At 45.0% G+C, this 23690-nt stretch overlaps 1 protein-coding gene across 1 annotated transcript in view; it reads right to left on the reverse strand.

The window, feature by feature from the left end:
• Iqgap2 (IQ motif containing GTPase activating protein 2) overlaps window positions 1-23690 on the reverse strand; it is a 277134-nt gene that overhangs the window by 223892 nt on the left and 29552 nt on the right. Inside the window, 1 exon segment of the mRNA NM_001427125.1 lies at window positions 276-375. Within this exon segment, the coding sequence (NP_001414054.1) occupies window positions 276-375 (100 nt within the window).

Below are 23690 nucleotides of genomic sequence, written 5' to 3' on the forward strand. Positions count from 1 at the left end.
TCCTCATAGCTCGCTACCAAGCAACCATGAGTTATTATCTGCACATGCCTAGGTGAGTGTGGTGTCCAACCAGCTGTGATGAGTGAACACAAGTATTCAAATCTAAATTATAGGCAATAGGTAAGAGCGTCTCCCTGGCCATCTATAATCCTGATAGTCCTTTGAGATTGTTGGTCCATTCAGAGACTTTCCTGTCATCAAATCCAGTAGTCCTACCCCAAGGCTGGGACACAGGGGTAAGAACAGGGACACAGAAGACTGAGCCTGGATCTTACCTCTTGGCTTCCTCCAGGTGACACAAGTATTCATAGGCGATGTTCTGTCGCCTCCTCTCATCCATCTCCTCTGCAGACAGCCTTTCATCATCCACAATTGCTAGAAACAGGAGAACAACACGTTACTTAAAAATGCCTCACTCGTGTTAACAGCACAGTAAATTAGACATCTACCTCATGGCTTTATCAATAAATATTTCTCCATTTCATTTGCAAGGGACAGATGCTAGCTTAGGTCATGTTTTATGTCTGGACCAAGAGTTGTGGTAGGTTTAATTTTGTAGATGGCATACTAAAAATGGGTTTCATTCTGACACATGTGCTACTACATGGAGCGCATATCCATCCTCTCCCCCTCTCCTCTCTCCTCCTTTCTCCAGCTGGTCCACGTCCTTCTTGCTTCTGCCCTCAATGCACACGCATACACGCGCACGCGCACGCGCACACACACATACACACACAGAGACATGCACAGACATGCACACTCACACACACACACAGAAACGCACAGACATGCACAAACACACACAGAGACACATACAGAGACATACACACAGACAGGCACACACACAGACACACAGAGAGACACATACAGAGACGTACACAGACAGGCACACACACAGACATGCACAAATACACACAGACACATACAGAGACATACATACAGACAGGCACACACACACACACAGATACATACAGATATGCACAAATACACACAGAGACATACACACAGACACACATAGACATGCACACACATAGACACACAAGCACACACATAGACACACACACATGCACACACATGCACACACACAGACACGCACAAAAACACACAGAGACAAACACATACACAGATACATACAGAAGCACACACAGGGGCTAGAGAGATGGCTCAGCGGTTAAGAGCACTGACTGCTCTTCCAGAGGTCCTGAGTTCAATTCCCAGCAACTACATGGTGGCTCACAACATCTGTAATGAGTTCTGATGTCCTCTTCTGGTGTGTCTGAGGACAGTGACAGTGTACTTATATATAATAAATGAATAAATCTAAAAAAGAAGCACACACAGAGACACACACATGCACATACAGAGACACACACAGACATACACACAGAGACACACAGACACACAGAGACACACACATGCACAAACACATAGACACACACGTGCACACACACACAGCCACACACAGACATGCACAAACACACACAGACACACACACAGACATGCACATATAGACACACAGACACATGCACACAGACACATGCACACAGAGACACACTAAAGAAATCAAATTAAGTTAAAAAAAAAAAAGAAGAAGAAGAACAAAACCCACCAAGGGGCTGAAGAGATGGCTCCGTGGTTAACAACACTTGCTGCTTTTGCAAAGGACTCAGATTTGGTTCCCAGCCCTGCAGGCGGCTCACAAATGTCTGTAATTCTACCTCTAAGAGAGTCAACACCCTCTTCTGGCCTCCTTAAACACTCATGCATAGTGCACGCACATAAACTCACACACATAAATAATAAATAAATTCTTACAATGAATCCCTTTGTCTTTGCATTTTATAGTAATAATTTTACCTGCTTTTTCTAAAGATTTGTTTCTATAATTTCTAACTGTGTGTATGCCTACAGACATATACATATATACCTGTCTGTGCATATTTATGTGTGTGTATGCAGGCGCTTACTGATTACAGAGGCATCAGATACCCCTGCTAGAGTTACAGGCAGTTATGAGTTCCGGGAACCAAACTCGGGTCTTGTATGTCCTTGTAACTCTTGAGCTTCCTCTATGGCTTTTGCACACATTCTGTATGTGTGTGTGTGTGTGTGTGTGTGTGTGTATGTGTGTGTGTGTGTATGTGTGTGTGTGTGTGTGTGTGTATCCACCTTCCTTCTCTTGGGATCTTTTGTTTTGCTTTGTCTTTTGTTGTTGTTATTGTTGTTTGTTTTTTAAAGATTAATTTATTTATTTAACTTGTGTGGGTGTCTTGCTCACTTCTAGGTCTGGGTATAACACAGAGTGCCTGGTGCCCAAAGAGGCCAGAAGAAGCATCAGGTTCCCCACTAAAGTTACAGGTGTCTGCGAGCCGCCGGGAATCCATCCCAGGGCCCTGCTCTTAATCACGTAGCATCGCTTTAGCCTCGTGGTATTATTTTTAACATCTGAAGCTAAGGGTTGACGGTATTAGACTAAGGGTAGCAATCAGGTTTTAGTAAGGGAACGCTGTGGGACTCAACACAGCTTCAAACCAATTCGAACCCAACCCGCTAGCAACAACTCCTGTAACTCTGGACCTAGTAACAACTCCTGTTAACAGTACTCTGGAAGGTGTCTAGTGGCTCAGCTTGTAGGCAGTGACATCATGATGCATCCCAGAAATTCTGGGGTTGAACAGTAAACCTACAAGTGTTTGTCTCTCCTCAACCCCCAAGGGAATTGCTACTCCCCATCCAATGGCAAATGCCAATGAGTCCCACTGTGGACAGACCAGAGCCTCTAAGACTCCCCCCTCGCTACTTACAACCTTTCTGGTTAATAGCTTGCTAAGAGGCAAAACTAAAGGAGACAGAAAGAAAGTAGTTTAGTCTGATTTAGGCTTAGTTAATTAACTCAAACGCTTTGCCCTAGGACTTCTGTGGGGAACACAGCCTCAGTTTCCTGGGTGTGCTTCTTCTGCCTGTGGCATCCGGCTATTGCATCACCAAAACATCCCCTGTTCGTTTGCATGGCAAGGTTGCTTTCTCATAAAAAGGACCCATATTTTCGTGCTTCCAAGCTGGCAACCACAGTGAGTCATTTTACCCAGGGGATCATGTGGAGAGCAGGTGTAGCCCCATATGACATGAGCTCGATCATGTCAAGGATCCCAATGCCTCAGATCCATGGGAATGGCCAGGCCTCTCCCTGATCAAATATGGATGTGTTTGTTCATGGTGAGGGTGAAAATTTCAACCATGGCTTCCTCCTCCCAGATGACTGGGACTTGAGACGCCCGCCCTCTATTGAGATTACCTCACCCACCTCCTTATTCAGCCGGATATGTTTCTGGGTCACCGGTGCATCTCCTTCAGAGCACATGACCCACTCATCCCCAGTTTTTCTGTTCGTGGGCCTGCATTTCTTCATTTTTCATCACGCCAGTCCTGACTAGGTCAATCCCACAACTGTGTAGATTGGGGCAAGATGGCTAGTTGCCATCAAAAATGGGTTAGGGTTGAAAGGCCCCTGTGGAGTCTAAGATGGTCAGGCCAATTTCATACCTGACCAATGAGGAATCAACCATAGAACCTCTATGGAGAAGAAGAATTAAGACCAAAATATAAATTCTTTTTCTCTCAGAGACAAGGTCTCACCCTGTAGCTCAGGCTGGCCTTAAAGTCGAGCTCCTTGTTTCTGAATGGTGGTTATAGTACACTACATCACACCCTGCCAATGTTTGAATTTTACTACATCGTATACAGTGCTAAGTGCTTAAGATCTAAAATACTGAGCCCTCAGGGAACTCAGAAGAAGGGAGATTGAATTTGAAGTAGTAATAAAATTGGCAGTATGCGCCATAAACACAGAAGTCTGTATTAGCTCCTTATTTAATGAATATCACTTTGCTTCAAAGTCTTGGGGAATGTGTTGTCTATGTTGGTTTCATTTATACCCCGTGAATCTGTGAATTTGCTCATTTAACAGGCACAGGGAGGGGTTGAAGTGTCTTTTGAACAAGCATGATGACCTAACTTCTTCCCATTAAGCCCCAACTTTTGGGTTCCTCCAGTCCCATATAATACAAGATAGTGGCCAAACTTCTAATACTTGTGGGTGGGGGATATTCAGATCCAAACTATAGGATATATCCACATAGCATTATCTAATCTCCAACTCCATTCTTCCTCACAGCTAATCCTTGGACAGCCCATCACTTCCAATCTCTCATTTTAACAACCGTTGAAAGAGAGGAGTGATTACTACAGGACATTTTCATTGTTGGTACCTCAGACACTCTAAAACCTGAGCACAAATTAAGCTTCCTTGGGAGCATCCATCTCTAACAATCTCCAGGGTGCGTGTGAGCACCAGGGTCCAATTCAAAAGGAAGCACTCTTCAGCCTCATGGTTATGCATTGAGAAGACAGAAGCCTCATGAGGCCTTCCAGCTGCAGATGCTTGAGGGGAATATGTGATCCTCAGTTGCATCCTGTCCCCAGGCTCTACTCCCAAGTGCCTCTACAACCACCTGAAATGCCACCTTCTCCAGACAGCTATTGGGAAATTCCTAGGCTCTGCGGTCACCCTGTCCAGGAAGAACAAAACCAAACCAAAAAATCCCAACTTACTCCGTGTATAACACACACACACACACACACACACACACACACACACACACACACACACACACATACACACACACAGAGTTTTAAGTTAAAATTGCAACATGCTGACCACCGTTGATGGCATCACATCTTCGAGTCTGAACACGAGACCACTTCCTAACTGTTTTAACTCAAGTTGTCCCCTCTCCCAGCACTTCCTATATTTTAGTTTAGTTTAAAAAAAAAAAAAAAAAACGATTGAGTGAATGTCTGTCTGCATGTGTGTATTTGCACCACATCTGTGCAGTGCCTGAGACATAAGAAGGTGTCTGATTCCCTGGAAGTGGAGTTACGTATAGTTGTGAGCCACCATGTGAGTGCTGTGAACTAAACCCGGGTCTTCTGGAAGAGTGGCCAGTGCTGTCTCTACAGCCTCAAACTGCTTATATTTCAATAAAACATTCACAGAAGATATATTTTATATCACAGTGTCCAGCATACTTCTCAATAAGGCTGTATGTTCTCTGAAAATATTTGGTAGGTGATTTCTTATCAGGAATGGCTAATAAAATAGCCCCAAATATCCATATGAAGTCATTTTATTTTTCTCTGCTTACGGTAAGGCAAAGGAAGTTAAGGTACGAGCGCTGGGCCATCCAAGAGATTTCGCTCTTCTCACTTTAATTAGTAGGCTTGAGTGAAAACACCAGGTTGAGAACCAGACAGACGGGAGTGCTCACCCTCAGGGCATCCACACATCAGGAGTCTCTTCTTCTAACTTTTCACTGGCCTGGCCCACTGTTCTCACCACACACTTCGACCTTGCCTGCCCTTCAGTGTGCCAAGGCCTATGATGACCTACCACCCAAGGTTAAGCCAAGGTTAGAAGATTGAGAAAACCTTCACGGCAGAAGCAGATGCCTCTGGATCCCAGAGGGTGCTGCAAAGACCTTTGCCTTACTCATTGCTCGCTCACATAGAGACTTCTGATAAGAGCTCTTGGCATGGAGAGCAGCCCAGCTATTTAAAAAGCTATCACGGAGCTAATAATTCACGGCAGACATGACCTTTCTGCCCACAGAGCACTTTCCCATCTGTTACTCTGTGGTTGTCACAATCAGCCAAGGGATAGGTCCCTATCTCTTATAAATTAGGAAGCCAAGGTCAATGAGGGGGTGGGGCTGCCAGGGCTGGAAATGACAACCTTTGGGACCACAGTCCCATGTTGTCACCATGCCAACAATGTCGCCACCGATCCCAAGGCACAGGTCATGCAAATAGCTCTAGGGTTTCTTCCTTTTGAAAAAAAAAAAAAAAAAAAAAAAAAAAACCTTGATTATCCATGATTTCTTCTGAGGGGCTTCTTCAATCACTGCCCTGAACTTCCTTAGAAACATGGCTTTGTGGAGGAGAGTTTCCTCCATATTAGCAAGTCACTCAATGCCAACTGGCTGGCTAGCTTAGCAGTGCTAAGGCAAACAAAATGCCAAAATCAGCTGACACGGGCTTAGAGATGGGAACAATTACACTCTACGACCATCACATGAGAGAGAGAGAGCTTGCACACAGGCACAAGAAACAGAACAAAACAGAGCTGCGTGGAAATAGAAGTGTAAGACAGGGAAGGAAACCCGAGCCCAGTGCCAAGAACACCCACACAATGCAACGTAAAACTAGCCCAAGACCTACCCTTCGGTGAGGTGCGGCCACTGTTTAACTGCCCCCACCCACTACCTGCTCCCCTCACACAGATACCAAGGCCACCATATCCTCGGCGGTTCAATCCATTCATCTGTTCACAAATATTTGAGGAGCTGCTTGGTGCCAGCCAGTTCGGACACAATGTATGACTCACAAGGTCTCTTCTGGAATTTTTATTACAGTTACGCAACTGAGATTTGGCATAATGACAAGGTGCTTGGGTTGGGGAAATATACTCGAGGGAGGGTTGGCAAGAATACCTGCAACCGTGGCTGGTTGGCTTCATAAAATGGCATTACTTCGGTTGTATGCCTTTAAGGAAAACCAGATTAGAAGTCTGATAGGAATAATCAATTCGGAGAAATACACCCACCATTTAGTATTTTAAGTACACATTGTTATTCTGTGTGACTCAAAATTCTCTACCAAGAATGCTAAATATCCTCAGGTATGTAATTCAGTTGGGTGTAGAACCATATTCCATGGCTATATTGCCTTAAAGGGAGAACCTAGATAAATAAGACCCATGGGATGCACTGATACCCGAGGAAGACACTAGAAGAGACACTCAGGGCAGAGGCAGGAGGAATAAAAGGATAACAGAACCAAAAGACTAAGGTTTTGAGAAAGCAGACATTAAGGAAATAGTAAAAAAAAAAAAAAAAAAAAAAAAAAAATGTGACCTGTGGAAATTCTGGTTCCATGCCAGCGGCCTGAAGCCTTCCACGGCTACTTAAACTCTAAAGGACCCCGTGATCAAACTACCCCAAACTAGATTCCCTTCTTAAAGAGTATAGGGCAGTCACGCAGGTGTTTGGAACCCCAGAGGCCTGCATCAAAGCCACAGAGATACGGAGCATGCAGCTGCCCGAGGCACGTCTATCTCCTGACCACGGGCGAAGGAAACACTGTGAGAGCTGCTTAGACCTGAAGACCTGCTAGATGGGCATTCGGTCCTTCCAGTTCTCAGGCGAACAAGTACAGTCATCTCGGCCACCTGCTGAGGAAAAGCAACTTCATGTGGAGCCTGCCCTCCGCACGCTGCCTGGAATTTCTCCCCATCACACATTTCTAAGATCTTTCCAAAGCTGGAGATCAACACATAATCCTGGGCCATCCGGGTTAGGCAAAGCTGTAAAAGTCTCTAGACCCATATTTTAAGAGAAAAAAACAAACGAAAACAAAACAAAACAACAACAACAAAACAATGAAAAAAAAAAAACCAACCCTCTTAAATCTTCAAATTTAGCATTGGGGGAATTTCTGAGATGTGACAAGACCAGACAGTGAGGGTAAGCAAGCTACCTGTACAAAGGCTTGAAAGAAAGGTCACAACCGCTTCTTGTCTTAGTGTCACCGGGGTCAAGAGGTAGTAAGAAGCCTCTGAGTCACATCTAACCAGGAAAATGGAATAGGAAATAGGTCAGGCCTCAGGAAAATAACCGAACCTTTTCTGTAAATAAGCTTATACTGTACAAGGTCCACACAGGAGCCAGGCCATCGTGAGATCACACGCCTGCAATCCCAGCGACTCAGCACTGAGGCAGGAAGATGGTGAGCTACACAGTGAGCCCAAGGCTGGCCTGGGGTATATAGCAAGACCCTATAAATAAAACAGAGAGAGAAAGAGAGAAAGAGACAGAGACAGACAGAGAGAGGCAGAGAGAGGCAGAGAGGAAGAAAAGGAGAGAGGGAGAGAGACAGAAGGAGAAGGAAACACAGAGAATATGCTGGGGCATGGGGGACAGAGAAAGGACACAGAAACACACACAACCTTAGACCCCACTCACACAAATATAAACTGTGACCATTACACTTGAGCATGCAGGTCCGAACATTTCAGAGCAGAAATTCATTGGCTGATTCTCACGGGCCAAAGGAAAATTCATTCTGCCCATTATATATGTGGACAGGCATATCTAACTTCTCCAGACCATGATGGGGTTGAGGGACATGGGATGAGAGAGGGAGTCCTAGGGCTTCACTCAATTTTGGAGAAGAACAAAAACCAATGATTCCTAGATTTGGAGTTATTTATTTGTTTTTTTTTTTTTTTTGTTGTTTTTCTTTTCTTTTTTTTTTTCTGGAGCTGGGGACCGAACCCAGGGCCTTGCGCTTGCTAGGCAAGCGCTCTACCACTGAGCTAAATCCCCAACCCCTTTTATTTTTTATTTGCATAATGGTTATTTTCAAGAATTATTTAGAAATCAAATCACCACTTGCTGCCAGGAAGGCCCAGGGAATATTCCACTGTCCTTGCCACACCCCATTAGCCATGTTCCTCACGCTCTCAGTGAAGAAGGGAGAGTGTTAAGTTTCCAGGAGCAAAGAGAAAGTTGAGACTCCAGTGGTAGAGGGCAATTTTTAAATCTGGTGCTATGTTTCTAAACAATGGGAAGGAACTTAGCTCACTTTCACTCAGTACGAGCCCTGTGCTTGTGGGGTTCATGGTGAAAGGTCTCAAATTACTCAGATCCAGTCCTGAGGTGATGCATACTAGTCTCTATAAATAATAAATAAAGACCCAAAGGTCGACCCAACTTTAAGGCCCTGTAAGAATGAGGCAATGTTAGAACCACTAAGTAGACTGACTAAGTTAAATATCAACGGTCTCCTGAGCTGATCCCAAGAAAGTCACTAACACTTGTTCCTGTTCTTTCAAAAGCCAACATATGCTGGCCATAGTGCTACAACCTGCTTTGGGGAGGAGGGAAGAAACTGGAGGATTCTGAGTTTGAGACCACCCTGGGCTACATAGCTAGTTTCACACTAGCAAAGCGATAGGTGGTAAGACCCCATCTAAAAATCGCCACACAGTAAAATATCATAGGACAGTTCTATCAAGACAAAAGATTTAGAAGACACTAGGATATGAGTCATACCCAGTCTTCCCTACCTTGATTCATAGGAGAAAATAAATCAACAAAGCACAGAGAAACCAATGGTAAGCACAGAAGAAAAGACAGTTTCTTGGTTCTGAGTGGATTTCTTTCCCTGTGGATCTCAGTGTGAAGGCTGGGTTTCTTTAGTCTTTTCTTATGCACTCGTGAGAAAAAAGCACTGATGAGTAACACTTAGTGAGGCAAAGCCTTGAGCATGTTCTCTTCTTTGTCCCTATGCTCCTCTTTATGGAGGAATCCCATCCTCTGATTTGTGTCCTGATGGGAGATAAACTGCAGAGAGGCCACGTGGGCTCAGACCATTGGAGACCATAAAGGCAGTGAGAGCTGGAACTGCAACAGCGCCTGTCAGTCACGGTCTCTGTCGGTCACCTCCCTAATCAGCAGACAGATGTATGTGGTTCATTGTTCTCACTGGAAGCTGTAGGATTGATGCTACACTGTTTTCAGAAGGTAATGCTAATTTCCCAGAGATACAAAAACCCCAGACATAGTCCAACCAACAAGGGAAAACTGTGAGGAAAATAATATTTAGGATTCAAGTCAGACAACAGGAGGACAAGAACTGACATGACATGGCACATCGACAGAGCGAGGTCATTCATTTGACCCATACGTCTGTGAAGAAGACGACACTTTTAAAATCTGAGGCTTCCTTCTCTGTTCTACACTCATCTCTCGCCAAAGGTATAAATCTGCTTAACCCAGCAAAGATCAGCTGAGTTAAACAGGGTGTGGCTCAGCAGAACGAGGGGTAGCAGCTTGGGGGGCTGAATGTATCTTCAAGAGTGTCACACTACTCTGAGGGTGGGGGTGGGGGGCTACGCCTTTAATTCCAGCACTTGGGAGGCAGAGGCAGTCAGATCTCTGAGTTCGAGGTCAGCCTGATCTATAGAGTAAGTTACAGGACACCCAGAGCTACACAGAGAAACCCTGTCTCAGGGAAAAAAAAAAAAAAAAAAAAAAAAAAAGGTCACACTCAGTCAAGGATTAATACTAGACACTCAGTTCCTCATCTGTAAAACAAAAGTAATGCTACTACCTTATGAAGTTATTGTATAAGAAATCATATACATACATCCATACACACACATAAACACACATGCACATATACATATACATACATACACATATACACATACACACACATATACATGTACAAAAACCTACACACCACACACACATATGTATATACATATGAACTCAGAGCAATCCACCTATCTCTGACCCCCAAGTGCTAGGATTAAAAGTTTGTGCCACCATACCACCATACCTTCAGTCTAAGAATCATATTTTTTTTTATATCTTTTATTTTTGAAAAGGGAAGAAAGAACCAAAAAATGGGGAGGAATGCTGTGAACTGCTGACTTCTGATCATGACACAGCTGTTGCAGCCATGATCTCTTAACAGCAATGGTTACTTACAGGAGACTTGCATAAGGCTGGACCTTATGGATGGGGAAGGGCCCCACCTCTTCCTGAAGAGGGCAAGTTAACCCTTGCTGGGAGAGGGGACATGGTATAAGCACTGTTAGATTGCCTTTGCTCAGGTAAATAACCTTGCATTCAAGCTCACACAAGTGATCCTAATTAAATGTAGTAGGGCCATAGAAACAGAAAAGTAGGAGCAGGACTTCTGAAGCAGAGGTTGGAGGTATGCATGGCTAACAAGGGGACGTGATCAAAGTACATTTTATACATACATACACGCATGCGTGCGCACACACACACACACACACATATATATATACATATATATGAAATTATAGTCCCATAAACACTAAAGTTAAACACATACTTTAAATTAACAGCCACATTATTGCATAAACAGTCATTAAATAAATGCAAAGTAATTTACAGCTAGCAACAAATTATTATAGCAGCTAATTTTTCAAGAGTAATTAAGATAATATTCTGCTGCTCTTACTTGATGACTTTAACATCTATCTCCCACGTAACTTGCAAACAATATACTTGTGCTGGTTTGAATGAGAATGGCCCCTACAGATTTGAATACTTGGTCCCTAGTTAGTGTAACTGTTTGAGAAGGTTTAGGAGGTGTGGCCTTGTTGGTTTAGGATGTGTGTCTCTGGCAGTAGGCTTTGAGGTTTCTAAACCCATACTGTTCCCAGTAAGCTATCTCAGCTTTCTGGTTATGGATCTGGTTGTGACCATTCATAGTTAGCTATCTTAGCTCTCTGTGGATCTGGAATGAGCTCTCAGCTACTGTTTCCTGTAATGATGGTCACAGATTCCAGCCCTCTGCAACCTTGAGCCCCAAATTAAACATATTCTTTGCAAGTTGTCTTGGTTATGGTGTTTCGCTATAGCAATAAAAAGGTAAGTAAGATCGTATTTAAAGGTATATTAAGTTAAACACATGCAGGCACATTTAATTCCACACATCTGTACACATAATGAATATATAGTCCATATATTTTAATTAAAAGTATATAGTGTTATGCTACATAAATTTTATTTAAGCTGAAAGTCAATAAGGAAATGCCAAAATCCAAGTAGAATGTTTCTAAAAGGGCAGCTCCAAGATTTTATCCATATATATATATATATATCTTCCAAAAAGTCTATACCATTGGCATATATAGTCCTTTAGAATATCAATATTAGAAAGGAAAAAATCGATTGTTAAAATGTTCAGCTATGGAAAAATAAGATAAGGATGAAGTCCCAGTAACAGGCATGGTCCAAGAGAGCGCTTTTCTATATCTAACTGACCCATCTGATCATTGAGAGAAAAAGATTTCAGTCACTCAGAAGGTGCAGTGAGTAAATTGCCATCCTTGCTGTGTAAAGAGAGCCAATGACAGAAGCTCCAGGCAGCAGAGAGGGCAGGAGCAGAAAGTGACTGCCACTGGATGTACCGTTCTAGGAGGCCCAGCTGCCTGGAGAGAGGCAGGACCCATAAGCCTAGGAGAGAAAGTGGGTGGGGGTGGGGACTCATGAGAAGGCTCCAACAAGCCTGTGCAACAGGCAGCCCTGGGAGTCTAAATTCCAGAGGAAAGAAAAACAGTGTGAGCCATGAATGGGCAGGATCTGGCAGGGGGAGGGACAGGATGAGGAACACTGAGGTGGCTATGGGGGAGGAAAGAGAAAGCCAAGGAGTCACAGCCAACTCATTCTGTGACTTGGGAGGCTGGAGGTGGGTACAGCACCTGGCTGGGCACCAGCAAGTCACCCAGTGTGCCAGTTTGCATAAAGACAAGCTTGCATAATTAAGGGGAGGAAATACGGATGCATCCCGATGTTCTGAGGATACGCTAAGAAGCCAGCTAAGCACCGAGACTTCATTTGGAAGGGAAGTTGAGTCTAACACGAAGTTAGGAGCCTCCTGGATGCAGAAGGGCTCTATTAACGCAAGCATATGCTGTTCGTTAGGGAACGGATTAGCACCTAATCTAGGACAGTCGACTCTTAAAACCTTGCCAAAAATCCAGCCCTTCAAATGGACCATACTATGCAAATGGGAATGTGTTGACTAACAGTCGTGGGACAAAAACACTTTTCAACATTAGTACATCCTGGACCAATACAGATTGGGACAGTTCTCAAGATGTAGGAGTCTCTTTAGCTTCGAGGAAACCATGATTGGCAACATCAGTCAGCACATGTGTACAGTTTTCAGGAGATGGCTCTGACGGGAAACTGTAACACAAAACAGATAGGGTCAGGCTCAAGCAGCAGGCACTGAGCCTAGTGTGCCGCGTTCTTTATGTCCAGGGGGTCATATGTTTATAAAGTGATACACTATACATGAGCTCAGTTGACAAGACTAGGCTTCAGATGGGTAAGTTGTCTCCACTTGCCTAAGACAAAAATGGGTTTATTCAAGGGCCAGGGCTAATTGATTACATAGCTGGCTTGTGTTCGAAACCTCCCCAGGGTTTTTGCTTAGTTTTCAATATCCTCTGTGTTTCTGGTGGCATGCCATTGTAACAGGACAAGAGCACAGAGAGCCTGAGAAGGGAGCGACATGGTGGCATGCGGAGTTGAACTGGGAAGAATGGCTGTGGCTTGTGTACCATTTGCAGGATGGATGACTATATAAACTACATGGAAAGTGTACAGGTGACAGAGAACACTCTCTCATGGGAAGCCATTGCCCCACTGGGGCAACAAAGCTACATATATTCAGATTTGGGTTTATTCAAAAAGGCAGTGTACACCACTATCCTTGGAAATTGGGTGGTCCCAGGTTTAGAAAAATAGATATTCTTGTTAAAAGAAGGCAGACACAAAGTCTGACCCTTACTCAAAGCTCAGAGAGCTGGACACTGCACACAACAGAACACCACCACCTTAAATGTAATACACGCTGTTCTGCTCCAGACTCAGTCTGAAGATGCAACCCATCTCCCTCAGGCACTGCTTTATTGGCTGGGATTAGACCACAGTACTGTATGTAAATTCCCCCTCACATAAGTCTACTGCAGCCCAGAGGAGACAGTCAGGCTTCGAGCTATCTCCATGTATCAGCCACGAGTCTCTCAGAGGATTTGAACACAATTGCAGAATTAAGCCTTTGTTTCTACTCCAGACATTCGAGTCCTGACAGCACTTGTAGAGCCAAGCAGGGACTGAAATTTCTTCTTGTTGATGGTCTCCTAGGTGCAAAATGTTGGCAGAGAGTTACAGAGGTTCAGAGCGTCCAAACTCCCTCCAAATGCCTTATAATTAAGACTGAAGGAGGTTTCTCTGGGTTTGTGGTGAGGTCCCTAACTCATGGCTAAGTAGCCAGAAAGCCTTCAGCTGGGAGAGAAAAGGGATGGAGTGGGAAGAATCTGGGAGTGACTGTCTTCTAATCCAGCAGGGGAAGACACGCTTCATGCTTCACAGAGGAGAAACCTTACACAGTCCCAAGATTTTGTACTTGGGAAAAGCACAAAGCATAGGAGAGCCAAGGGGACTGAGAGGCTCCTGATGAAAGGATTGGTCTGAGTGGGTTCTCTTGACAGATGTAATGTCAAGTCAGGCTGCATGAAGGAGGAGAAGAAAAAGGAATTTGGTGGAAAATAGGCTTGGAAGCTGGGCATGGTGGCTCTTGTCCATAATTCCAGCACTCAGGAGACAGTGGCAGAAGTTCTAGGTCAGCCTGGGCTACATATAGCCAGAGCTATCTAGCAAGGCCTGTCAAGAAAAAAAGGAAGAAAGAAAGAAAGAAAGAAAGAAAGAAAGAAAGAAAGAAAGAAAGAAAGAGAGAGAGAGAGAGAGAGAGAGAGAGAGAGAGAGAAGGAAGGAAGGAAGGAAGGAAGGAAGGAAGGAGGAAGGAAAGAGGGATGGAAAGAGGAAGAGAGAGAAAGATGCAGGCCTGGTGATAAGAATGAGAAACCCACGCTCTGAGGGTTTCACCTGTAGGTAGTACGACTTGGTAGGTAAGAGGCAGGAGGATCACACATTTAGGGCTAGCCTGGGATACTTAGATGGGCTTTCTCTTAAAAGAAAGAGGGAAAGAGAAGAGGGAAGGAAGAAAAGAAAAGGAATCAAGAAATGGTAAATAAACGTCAAGATGTACTTTTCTTCCAGTCTTCTTCACTGTTTCTAGTCTTTCAAATCCTGTTTAGCAAAAACTCCTACGGCAGTCAGTCCCTACCTTCCCAGCCCTCCCCAAAGTCTCTGAGCTTCCCAGGGCAGGAGCAGGGAAGTATCCATGTCTGTGTGAGGCCTACAGCTGTAAGATGCTACAATGACAGTGGCCAAGTGACATCTCGAAATCAAAGGGGCCAAGCAGAACTTCTCTCCATTGTTATGTGTCCTTCCAACACAGTTAACTCACCCCACTTAATAACACACATCTCTATAGCAGAACCATGCTCAGGGCCTGGGACAGTGACTATAATCTCCCAGACAAAAATTACCACAGTTGCCACTAATTTAAATACCCAGGGCTAGTGACATGGCTCAGTGGGTAAAGCACTCGCTGTGCAAGGGTGAGGTTCTGAGTTCGAATCCCCCACCCCAGCATTCTCAACAAAGCCAGGCATGGAGGTCTACACTTATAATCTCAGTGGTGGGAGGCAGAGATAGGCAGATTCTCGAGGCTTGCTCTATAGCCAGTCTACCTGACACAGGGAGCTCCAGGATCAGGGAGAGACCCTGCCTCAAAAAGTACGATGGAGAGCAATAAAGGAAGAAGCCTGGCCTCCACATGTGCATGCATTAGTGCAAGCACATAGGCGAGTGCACATGTGCATACACATATATGCACACGCATACATGTGCACACACGCCCACACACATTGCATGTACACACACAAACACTCGTGCCCCCACACAAGCACACACATGCACACACACAGTTGCTCACACACATGTGCACATACACACTTAAGACAAACTCTTCACTGACCAGCTCACAGTGCACTCCATTTACCCCCACCCCCAACCCCAGGCAACTTCCTTAGAACTGTATCCATGGGAGTGGAGCTGAAGGCAGTTAAAAGAAATGGCCCTTGATCTGTTCTTAAAATCTTGGTTCTCAGTCCCTCACCTAGTACCTCTTCTGCTGTCAACGTGATGCCTCCATTTATATGTGCCATTTCATGTACTGAGCTACATTCCTCTGAAGCACTCTCAGTGACCATGGGTCATACTAGGCCACCCTTCCCTCTTGGATGAAGCCAGCAGAAACCAGAGCTATTTTGTGAAAAGTTGCTGGGCAGACAGTAGAACTCCAACAAGCAAAGAACGGCTGTGAATCCCAGGACAGCCTTGCTGCAGGACTGAGGAGAGAGAATGGCCATGGATGGTCAGAGAATAACCAATGAGATTCTGTGGTGTTGTGAAAAGGAATGGACCCCTGCCCTAACACACACGTGTGCATATATGCGCACGCACACACACACATGCACACACACACACGTGTACACACACACACACCTCCTCTAGCCTGTTTTCTTTGCAGTTTTTCTTACTCTGGATTACCAAATTTAACTCATAAAATCCTACATCACCAGTTTATTTTCATGTTAGATATAGACCTAGACTAGAGAAACGTCAATCATTTCTCTAGGTCAGGACTGACATCCACTGGGCCCAGACCGGCAGTGAGCCTTCTGGGAGATGCAAAGCAGCCATTCTGGGCACCTTCTTGCTTTCCAGACAACCCTGGGCTTCCTGAGCTATGAATTAAATGGCTGCCATAAACACAAGGCGGAGCCAAGAACTGGGAAGACAGAATGAAGATTGTCTAAGGACACAACTTGAAGTCCAGCGGCTATGAACATCTCCTTGTTGGCATCAGCAGTCAGGGTTTCAGTATTTACTAATAATGGCTCCCTGCCTGCAAACCCAGACAAGCCAGCATTCCCAGTGTGCCTCAAATACCTGTGAGCTGTGTGGACCTGCACGTCACTGATGCCTGGCTCAACAGTGTGTGTGAACAAACTTCACACCCAGCTATCCAGGTTCCAACTGCTCAACTGACACCAGGCTGTGTAAGTGCAAAAGATCCACAAGCTCGAGCAGAAGGTGGCATTCCCAGGAGCCCTCATCCCAGCCCCCTGACCCATCTACAGGGCTCTCCAGAACCTGGTTAGCAATGACCTGACCCCTTACACACATGTACCCTTGGTACCCAGAGTTCACAAAGTAAGGAAGCACACCAAGAAGAAATATGGGCCAAGGAAGAACTCTCTCAGGTCATAGCCTTTCCTATTTGGTGTCTCAGGGACTCCCCTTAAGCTGGATACTTGAGGCAAGTCCTACATTCGAGTTTTACAAAGTACTTGCAGAATAGGTTCATTTCAAAGTTATAGATAAAACTTCACAAACCCATTCTTCACACACTAGCACCTAAGCCAAAAGGTCCTTAGTTCTACCTATAGTCTTATCATAGACTTATTACCCGTAACTTGCTTTACTCCTTCAAAGCAAGTGGAGTGGGGGCAGGGATCTCTCAGCCCTGGGAAAGGCTAAGCAGAGGCTTCTGGTACAAGCTGTACTGGCAAACATCGATTAACTAGCATGTGATTAACCAGACTTGGCTTGTCCAAATGGTTTACTCCGCCTCTCTCTCTCTCTCTCTTTAAAAAGATTAAGACAGCAAATCAGCAGATACTGTTTCTATACATAAAATTACACATAGAGGAAGAAAACCAGAAAATAAGTAGTGGCCAGGATATAGGGAAATTGGAGTGTGTGTGTGTGTGTGTGTGTGTGTGTGTGTGTGTGTGTGTGTGTGGAGAGAGAGAGAGAGAGAGAGAGAGAGAGAGAGAGAGAGAGAGAGAGAGAGAATGAGAATGAATAAAACGATGCAGCCTGTGTGGACAGCCTGTACATTCTTTATAAAAGTCAAATATAATTATCTGTTAATACTGTAATCCCAATAATCCCATCTCTGGGTACAGACTCCCCCAAAATTGAAAGCACATGCTCCAACACACATGCTCACAGCAGTGATATCCAGAAAGAAAGGAACAAGTACATTGATAAACACAGTGTGCTGCATGCAGGGAAATGGACTAAAACCTGAGCCACGCTACTCCATCAATGGGACTTGAGGATATTCTCCTAAGAGCAATAGGGCAATCACAAAACCCAAACACTGTATGAGCAACTTACATGAGGTACTTTGGGTAAATTCATAAAGTCTGTGAGTAGAATAGATGTTTCCAAAGGGACAGGGAAGGAGGAGTCAGAAGGACCAGTGTCATTCAGACCATGTCAACTGAATGACACTTAAACATGCCTTGACTAGTATAATTTAAAATAACTAAGTGGCATTTCCTAGATGTCAAACACCAACTCCTCCACAAATGCCAACTCATTTGATCTTCTCGGCCACAGGGGAAGGTGTAGTGTAATCATCGTCCTCTTCCCTGTCACCTCACTTGGAGCCACATAGCTGACCCTCAGCTCCAAAACCATGTCTTGAAATGCTGGGCTGCTCACATGACTGAGACCAGCAGGCCTGGGGGGACTCCCAACTGTATCACACAGAATCAGAACAAGAGCCTATGACTCTCACGCCATCAGGAGGCCCTAGACACCAGACCACTCAGCTCCTGTACAATGGATTCAGTTGCTTTGACTAATTCCCAAAGACCAGGGCCTTGAATTAGGAAGAGAAGATCTCTGAAACGATTCTCCTTTTAAGACAGAAAATGTCTGTCACATGACAGGTTCACAGAAGGGTTGGCCTATGAAAGAACCCAGAGGCCCAGGATGAAGGCTCTACATTGACCAGAAGCAGGTGGGCTCTCCGGCTCTTTACTTCATCAGATTCCAACAAGTCGTAAATGTATTCTGTCTTCACTTTCTGACCACTTAAGATGGGCTTCTCATGCACAGAAATACTTTTTTGAAGTAAAATGCTATTCTCATAATTCCAACCACTAGGGAGGTAGAGACCAGGAAGACAGTCTGATCAGGAAAGTACTTGCCCCGGCACCCAGGTCAAAAGCTGGGTCTACAGTGTGCACTTGTGACCCCACTGTTTAGAGCAGAGGCAGGAAGAGCCCTAGATGTCTAGACTGTCTAGCCAGCCAGTGAGGTCCAAGTTCAATGAATGTCACTGTGTCAAAAAAGGAAAACGTTGACCCCTGGCCTCTGTGTTCAACTACACGTGCACACACACGCACACAGACATGCACACAACACGCTCATGTACACATACACACACAGACATGCACACACACTCATACACACACAGATGTGCATGCACATGCACATGCATACATACACAGAGACATGCAAACACACAGGCATACACAGAACACACTCAGGTGCACACACACACAGACGTGCACACACACGCACATGCATACACACACACACAGAGAGATGCACACACATACTCATGTACACACACACAGATGTGCATGCACATGCATACACACACATACACACACACTCATGCACACACACAGATGTGCACACACATGCACATGCATACACACACAGAGACATGCACACACACACACACACACACACACACACACACACACTAACATAAATACATTGGTTAACAGAGAGTTCAATAATGATTGCATGTAGATCCCTCAAACATTGCTTCTCAAGGTCCACTCAGGAAACGTCAGTGAGGATCCGATCACTGTGCACACAGTGTGTCATTTCTGCTCAAACCGAATGCCTTATGCTGAGAGCACCCCATGACTCTCTCCCCCATATCACAGTGGAACAAGAATCCAGCTGACCAGCTACAATGACGTCATCAGCCATGTAAACCCTTCTAGATGGGAGCTGAGAGCTCTCTGCCTTTTACAGTATGTCTCATTTTATCATACTAATTAATAATAAGAACATTCTATTCTGCAATCTCAATACAAGTATCCAAATCAGGAAATTTAATATTGAGAGCTAGCTCTGAGAAATGTCCTATGCAGCTTTTTTCTTCTTTCTTCCTTCATTTATTTTGTGTGTCTGTTTGTTAGGTACTGGGCACTGAACTCAGGGACTCAAGCATGCTGGGCGAGCACCTTACCTCTAAGCTATCTTTGGCTCCCTGTCTTGTTTTCTTCCTGCCCTCTCTGCCTTTGGCTGTCGAATGTCTCCAGCTTTATTGATCCAGAAGGCTGCTGCTTTTGTCTTTTTTTTTAAAGAATTATTTTTATTAATTGATTTATTTTATGTATGTGAGTACACTGTAGCTGTCTTCATGACACCAGAGGAAGGCATTGGATCTCATTGCAGATGATTGTGAGCCACCATGTGGTTGCTGGGATTTGAACTCAGGACGTCTGGAAGAGCCATCAGTGCTCCTAACCACTGAGCAATCTCTCCAGCCCCGTCTTTTTTTTTTTTTTTTTTTTTTCACCTTATATTTTTAAAGATTTCCAGCCACTGGTTTTTACCTTGAACAATCTGTCGGTCTCTTTGTAACACATAAACATCTTTTGCACTTAAGCACACATGTAAAAGGCAAGCCCGGGGTTGGGGATTTAGCTCAGTGGTAGAGCGCTTGCCTACGAAGCGCAAGGCCCTGGGTTCGGTCCCCAGCTCCGAAAAAAAGAACCAAAAAAAAAAAAAAAAAAAAAAAAGGCAAGCCCTATTTGTCTCACACATACCACGCGACTTGGGATTGTCTCCCTAAAGGTGAGGCTAACTTTAATCATTTGATTCCAAGGATGTGAGCTGTGTTTCTCCACACCTGTGGGGAGACACTTTAAGATCGCATGAATATCCCCTTATTTATGAATTTTATATCCATTAATGTGGGAAGCTATTGATTTTCTAATGCTGACGTTTCTTCTACTATTGTAAGGAAGGGCCCCCCTTTCTCCCCAGTTTCTTTGTCAGTGTAGACCTATATTCAATCTACCTGATGTCTCTTGAATTATAGGGAAAGAAGACATCAAAATGGCGCTAAGTAGAAAAAAACTGATCGAAAAAGGGATTTAAATTGAAGAGAAATCGCTTTTAATGTTGGTCCAGGGTCTAACCAGGGTCCCTGATGAACTTCCACCACAAACCTACGCTATACTCGCTCCGAGATGACACTGCTCCCTGGTGACATCCTGCTGTGTCCCACAGACATTCCTGGTTTTGTTAGGCTCACAGTCTGACAGCCACTTCCCCATCTTCCCAACGACTTTGCTACACTGCCAGTCAGTCGTTACTGAAGTCATTACTTCAGCTCACACAGCTGAAGGCTTGCTAGAGGCTTCAGGGCCAGGTAGCCCAAGGCCAGGGTGTGGAGTCTACAGCCTGAGCCCGCTCCCTACCAGCTCTGACCTCCCACTAATACACAGTGGGACAATGTAGTTAAACTTTACAGTTTGTGAACCTCCCATAACCTTTGCTTCCATCCATTTCATATGCCAGATCACTACTATATGGAAACAAGGTTGTATAACGAGGGCATGCTCTAAAAGCCTGGAAATCATTAATGTGTGTATGCCCTCGCCATAACTCACAGTATTTTCATTGCTATGGGGCAACAGGCACTCCCACTGCTCAGCCCCTTTCGGGAGCCATTTTTCAACCAAGATATGGGTTAGACCTATTTTCATCTTGTATCTCTTCAGAGTCACGCAGGATTGACTTCTCCGTACCATTTGTTTGATGCTTTCTGGCTAAGGAAGAGACGGATGCAGGGCTATACTGAGTGGTGTGAGTAGTGCCTCAGGGCGGTGAGGGTAGCCTATGGGGCCAGGCGTGTTCCCACATTTGCCCTGTGTCTCTAGAGCTGTAGTGTGTGGGTGGTTCACCTGGTATGATACAGGGTCACATGCCTTCCGCTCCCTATAACATGCATGGCTTACGCACTACAACAGCTGCTGCTCGGCAGGGGAGTCAACCTGTAGGTCTGCGGTGTGGCGAAGACTATAAATGTTATAGCCGGATTATTACTGTGATGGGATTTCCATTGGAGGATGTGAACTGGGGCTTTTTAAAGTCTTTTAGTAAATGATACCATATACTTACTTTTTAATGTAAGGGCCAGCAATGGGGACTTATAACCCTCAACACACACACACACACACACACACACACACACACACACACACACACACCAATCCACTATTAAGAAACAGAATAGGCATACTGTCAATAAAGGCCATCTAGCCCAGCCCATTTGTACAGCCCCTCACCCTTCTCCACAGGCTTTAAATAACTGTTAATGCCTCCCCTGGAGGTGGAAACTCAACTGCCTCACCTATAGGAATTCAGCTGAAGCTCTTTTTAACCCCTCCGGTGCTTATTTCCTTAGCCTAGTGCCTCCTCCTGGCTTGTGAGAGCTTGGTGCCACCTCCTGTGCTTAAAAAATCCCGCCCATACCCCCCCCACCCCCCCGTGTGGCTGCTACTCTTTGAGAAGGTAATGCTCAAGCCTTCTCTCTTACACTGATGGCTCAAAGGGGTTTCCAGTTGTCTTAAGCAAGGCAACCCTTCTTTCAAGTTGCTCTCCTGTACATGTCTGATGCAAGAGACTACTGTCTGCAGTGGGTCAAATCCACAAGCTAATAGGGAAGTTGTAGCTAAAGGCGACCGTCAGACACATAACATCAAAAACTAAATAAATGACTAACGGCATCGAGCTGTTCCCGACTGAACCAAAAGTAGAATCCAACCGAACCCAGGCCCAAGCCTCACCGAATCCCAACGGCTCGCTCCCTTTACCAACCAACCCTCTGGCTTGCCCTCCAGACACTTAGGTAAGTCTTTTAAAGTTTGTGCTTGAAGAACTAAGGAGAAGGTTCAATCAGTACAGTCACTGGTTGGGCAGGCATGAGGACCTGAGTCAATCCTCAGCACTTGTTCAAAAACAATGGAGTATAGGTACATGTCTGTACTCCCAGCAGTGTGGAGATGGGGACAAGTCTCTCTGTCTCTCTGTGTCTCTCTCTCTCTGTCTCTCAGTCTCTGTCTGTCTCTCTGTCTCTCTCCCTGTCTGTCTCTCCCTGTCTCTGTGTCTCTGTTTCTCTCTGTCTCTCAGTCTCTGTCTGTCTCTCTGTCTCTCTGTGTGTGTCTCTCTCAGTCTCTCAGTCTCTCTCTCTCTCTCTCTCTCTCTCTCTCTCTCCATTGGGTCTGGGTATGTAGTTCAGCAGTAGATCATTTGCCATTTGCCTAGCACACTCCTCAGGAACTTTTAGCTTAGTGGTAGATCACCAAAGATAGGGAGATACACACACACACACACATACACACACACACACACACACACACACACACACACATATATATATATATATATATATATAGAGAGAGAGAGAGAGAGAGAGGCAGGCAGGCAGACACACACAGGCACACACAACACACACACACACACACACACACACACACTGGGTAAACAAATAGTAGGTACTCTGGGGGATTTCTTTCCAGGAAAGAAAGGAAAAACTGTCCCCTGAACTGTGATAGAAAAGACTTAACAGCACAAAGGAATTACACAGCCAGGGGAAGGGTCAGCAAGTACCCAGCCTGTGAGCATGCTGACAAGGACAGCAATGAGAACCATATGCTACTACCACAGAGCGTTTACAGCTGGGCTAGATGCTCTCTTCAGCCCTTAGGAGACCAATCTAATCTTGACAAAGCCTGTGGGGGGGGGGGGGGGGGCAACGTTATTCCCATTCCTCACAGGATTGAACCAAGACCCGGGGAACATGGATGCTACGTGATACTTTGTGGAACCTGAAATGTCCCCTCTGCAAGTTGGCTCTGGGCCCACTCCAGCTCTAGACTAGGACGTGAGTGGCTGGGGCACCTCTGCAGGTTCCTCAGAGGCACACTAGGGTGCAACAGGTAACTGAAAAAGTTGCCGTATTTGTAACTCGGGAGATCACCGAGAGACCGAAATATTCTGTCTTTCAAAAGAGTCATCAGAAGCCCAGAGTGCTTTGCGGCTTGGTGTCCATTCTGGAGCAAGTCCTTTAGCCCCAACTCAGTTGTGCGTTTCTTTCAAACGTCCTTAAACTGGGTCGTCAAAGATAGATAAGGTATTCCCAAACAACCGATGATGAACCCGACTCCATAAAGAGTGGACTGATTAAAAAAAAAAAAAAGAAAAGAAAAAGAAAAAGTC

The sequence above is a fragment of the Rattus norvegicus genome, chromosome 2, assembly GCF_021556685.1.
Source record: "Rattus norvegicus strain SHRSP/BbbUtx chromosome 2, alternate assembly SHRSP_T2T, whole genome shotgun sequence".
Classification (NCBI taxonomy): domain Eukaryota; kingdom Metazoa; phylum Chordata; class Mammalia; order Rodentia; family Muridae; genus Rattus; species Rattus norvegicus.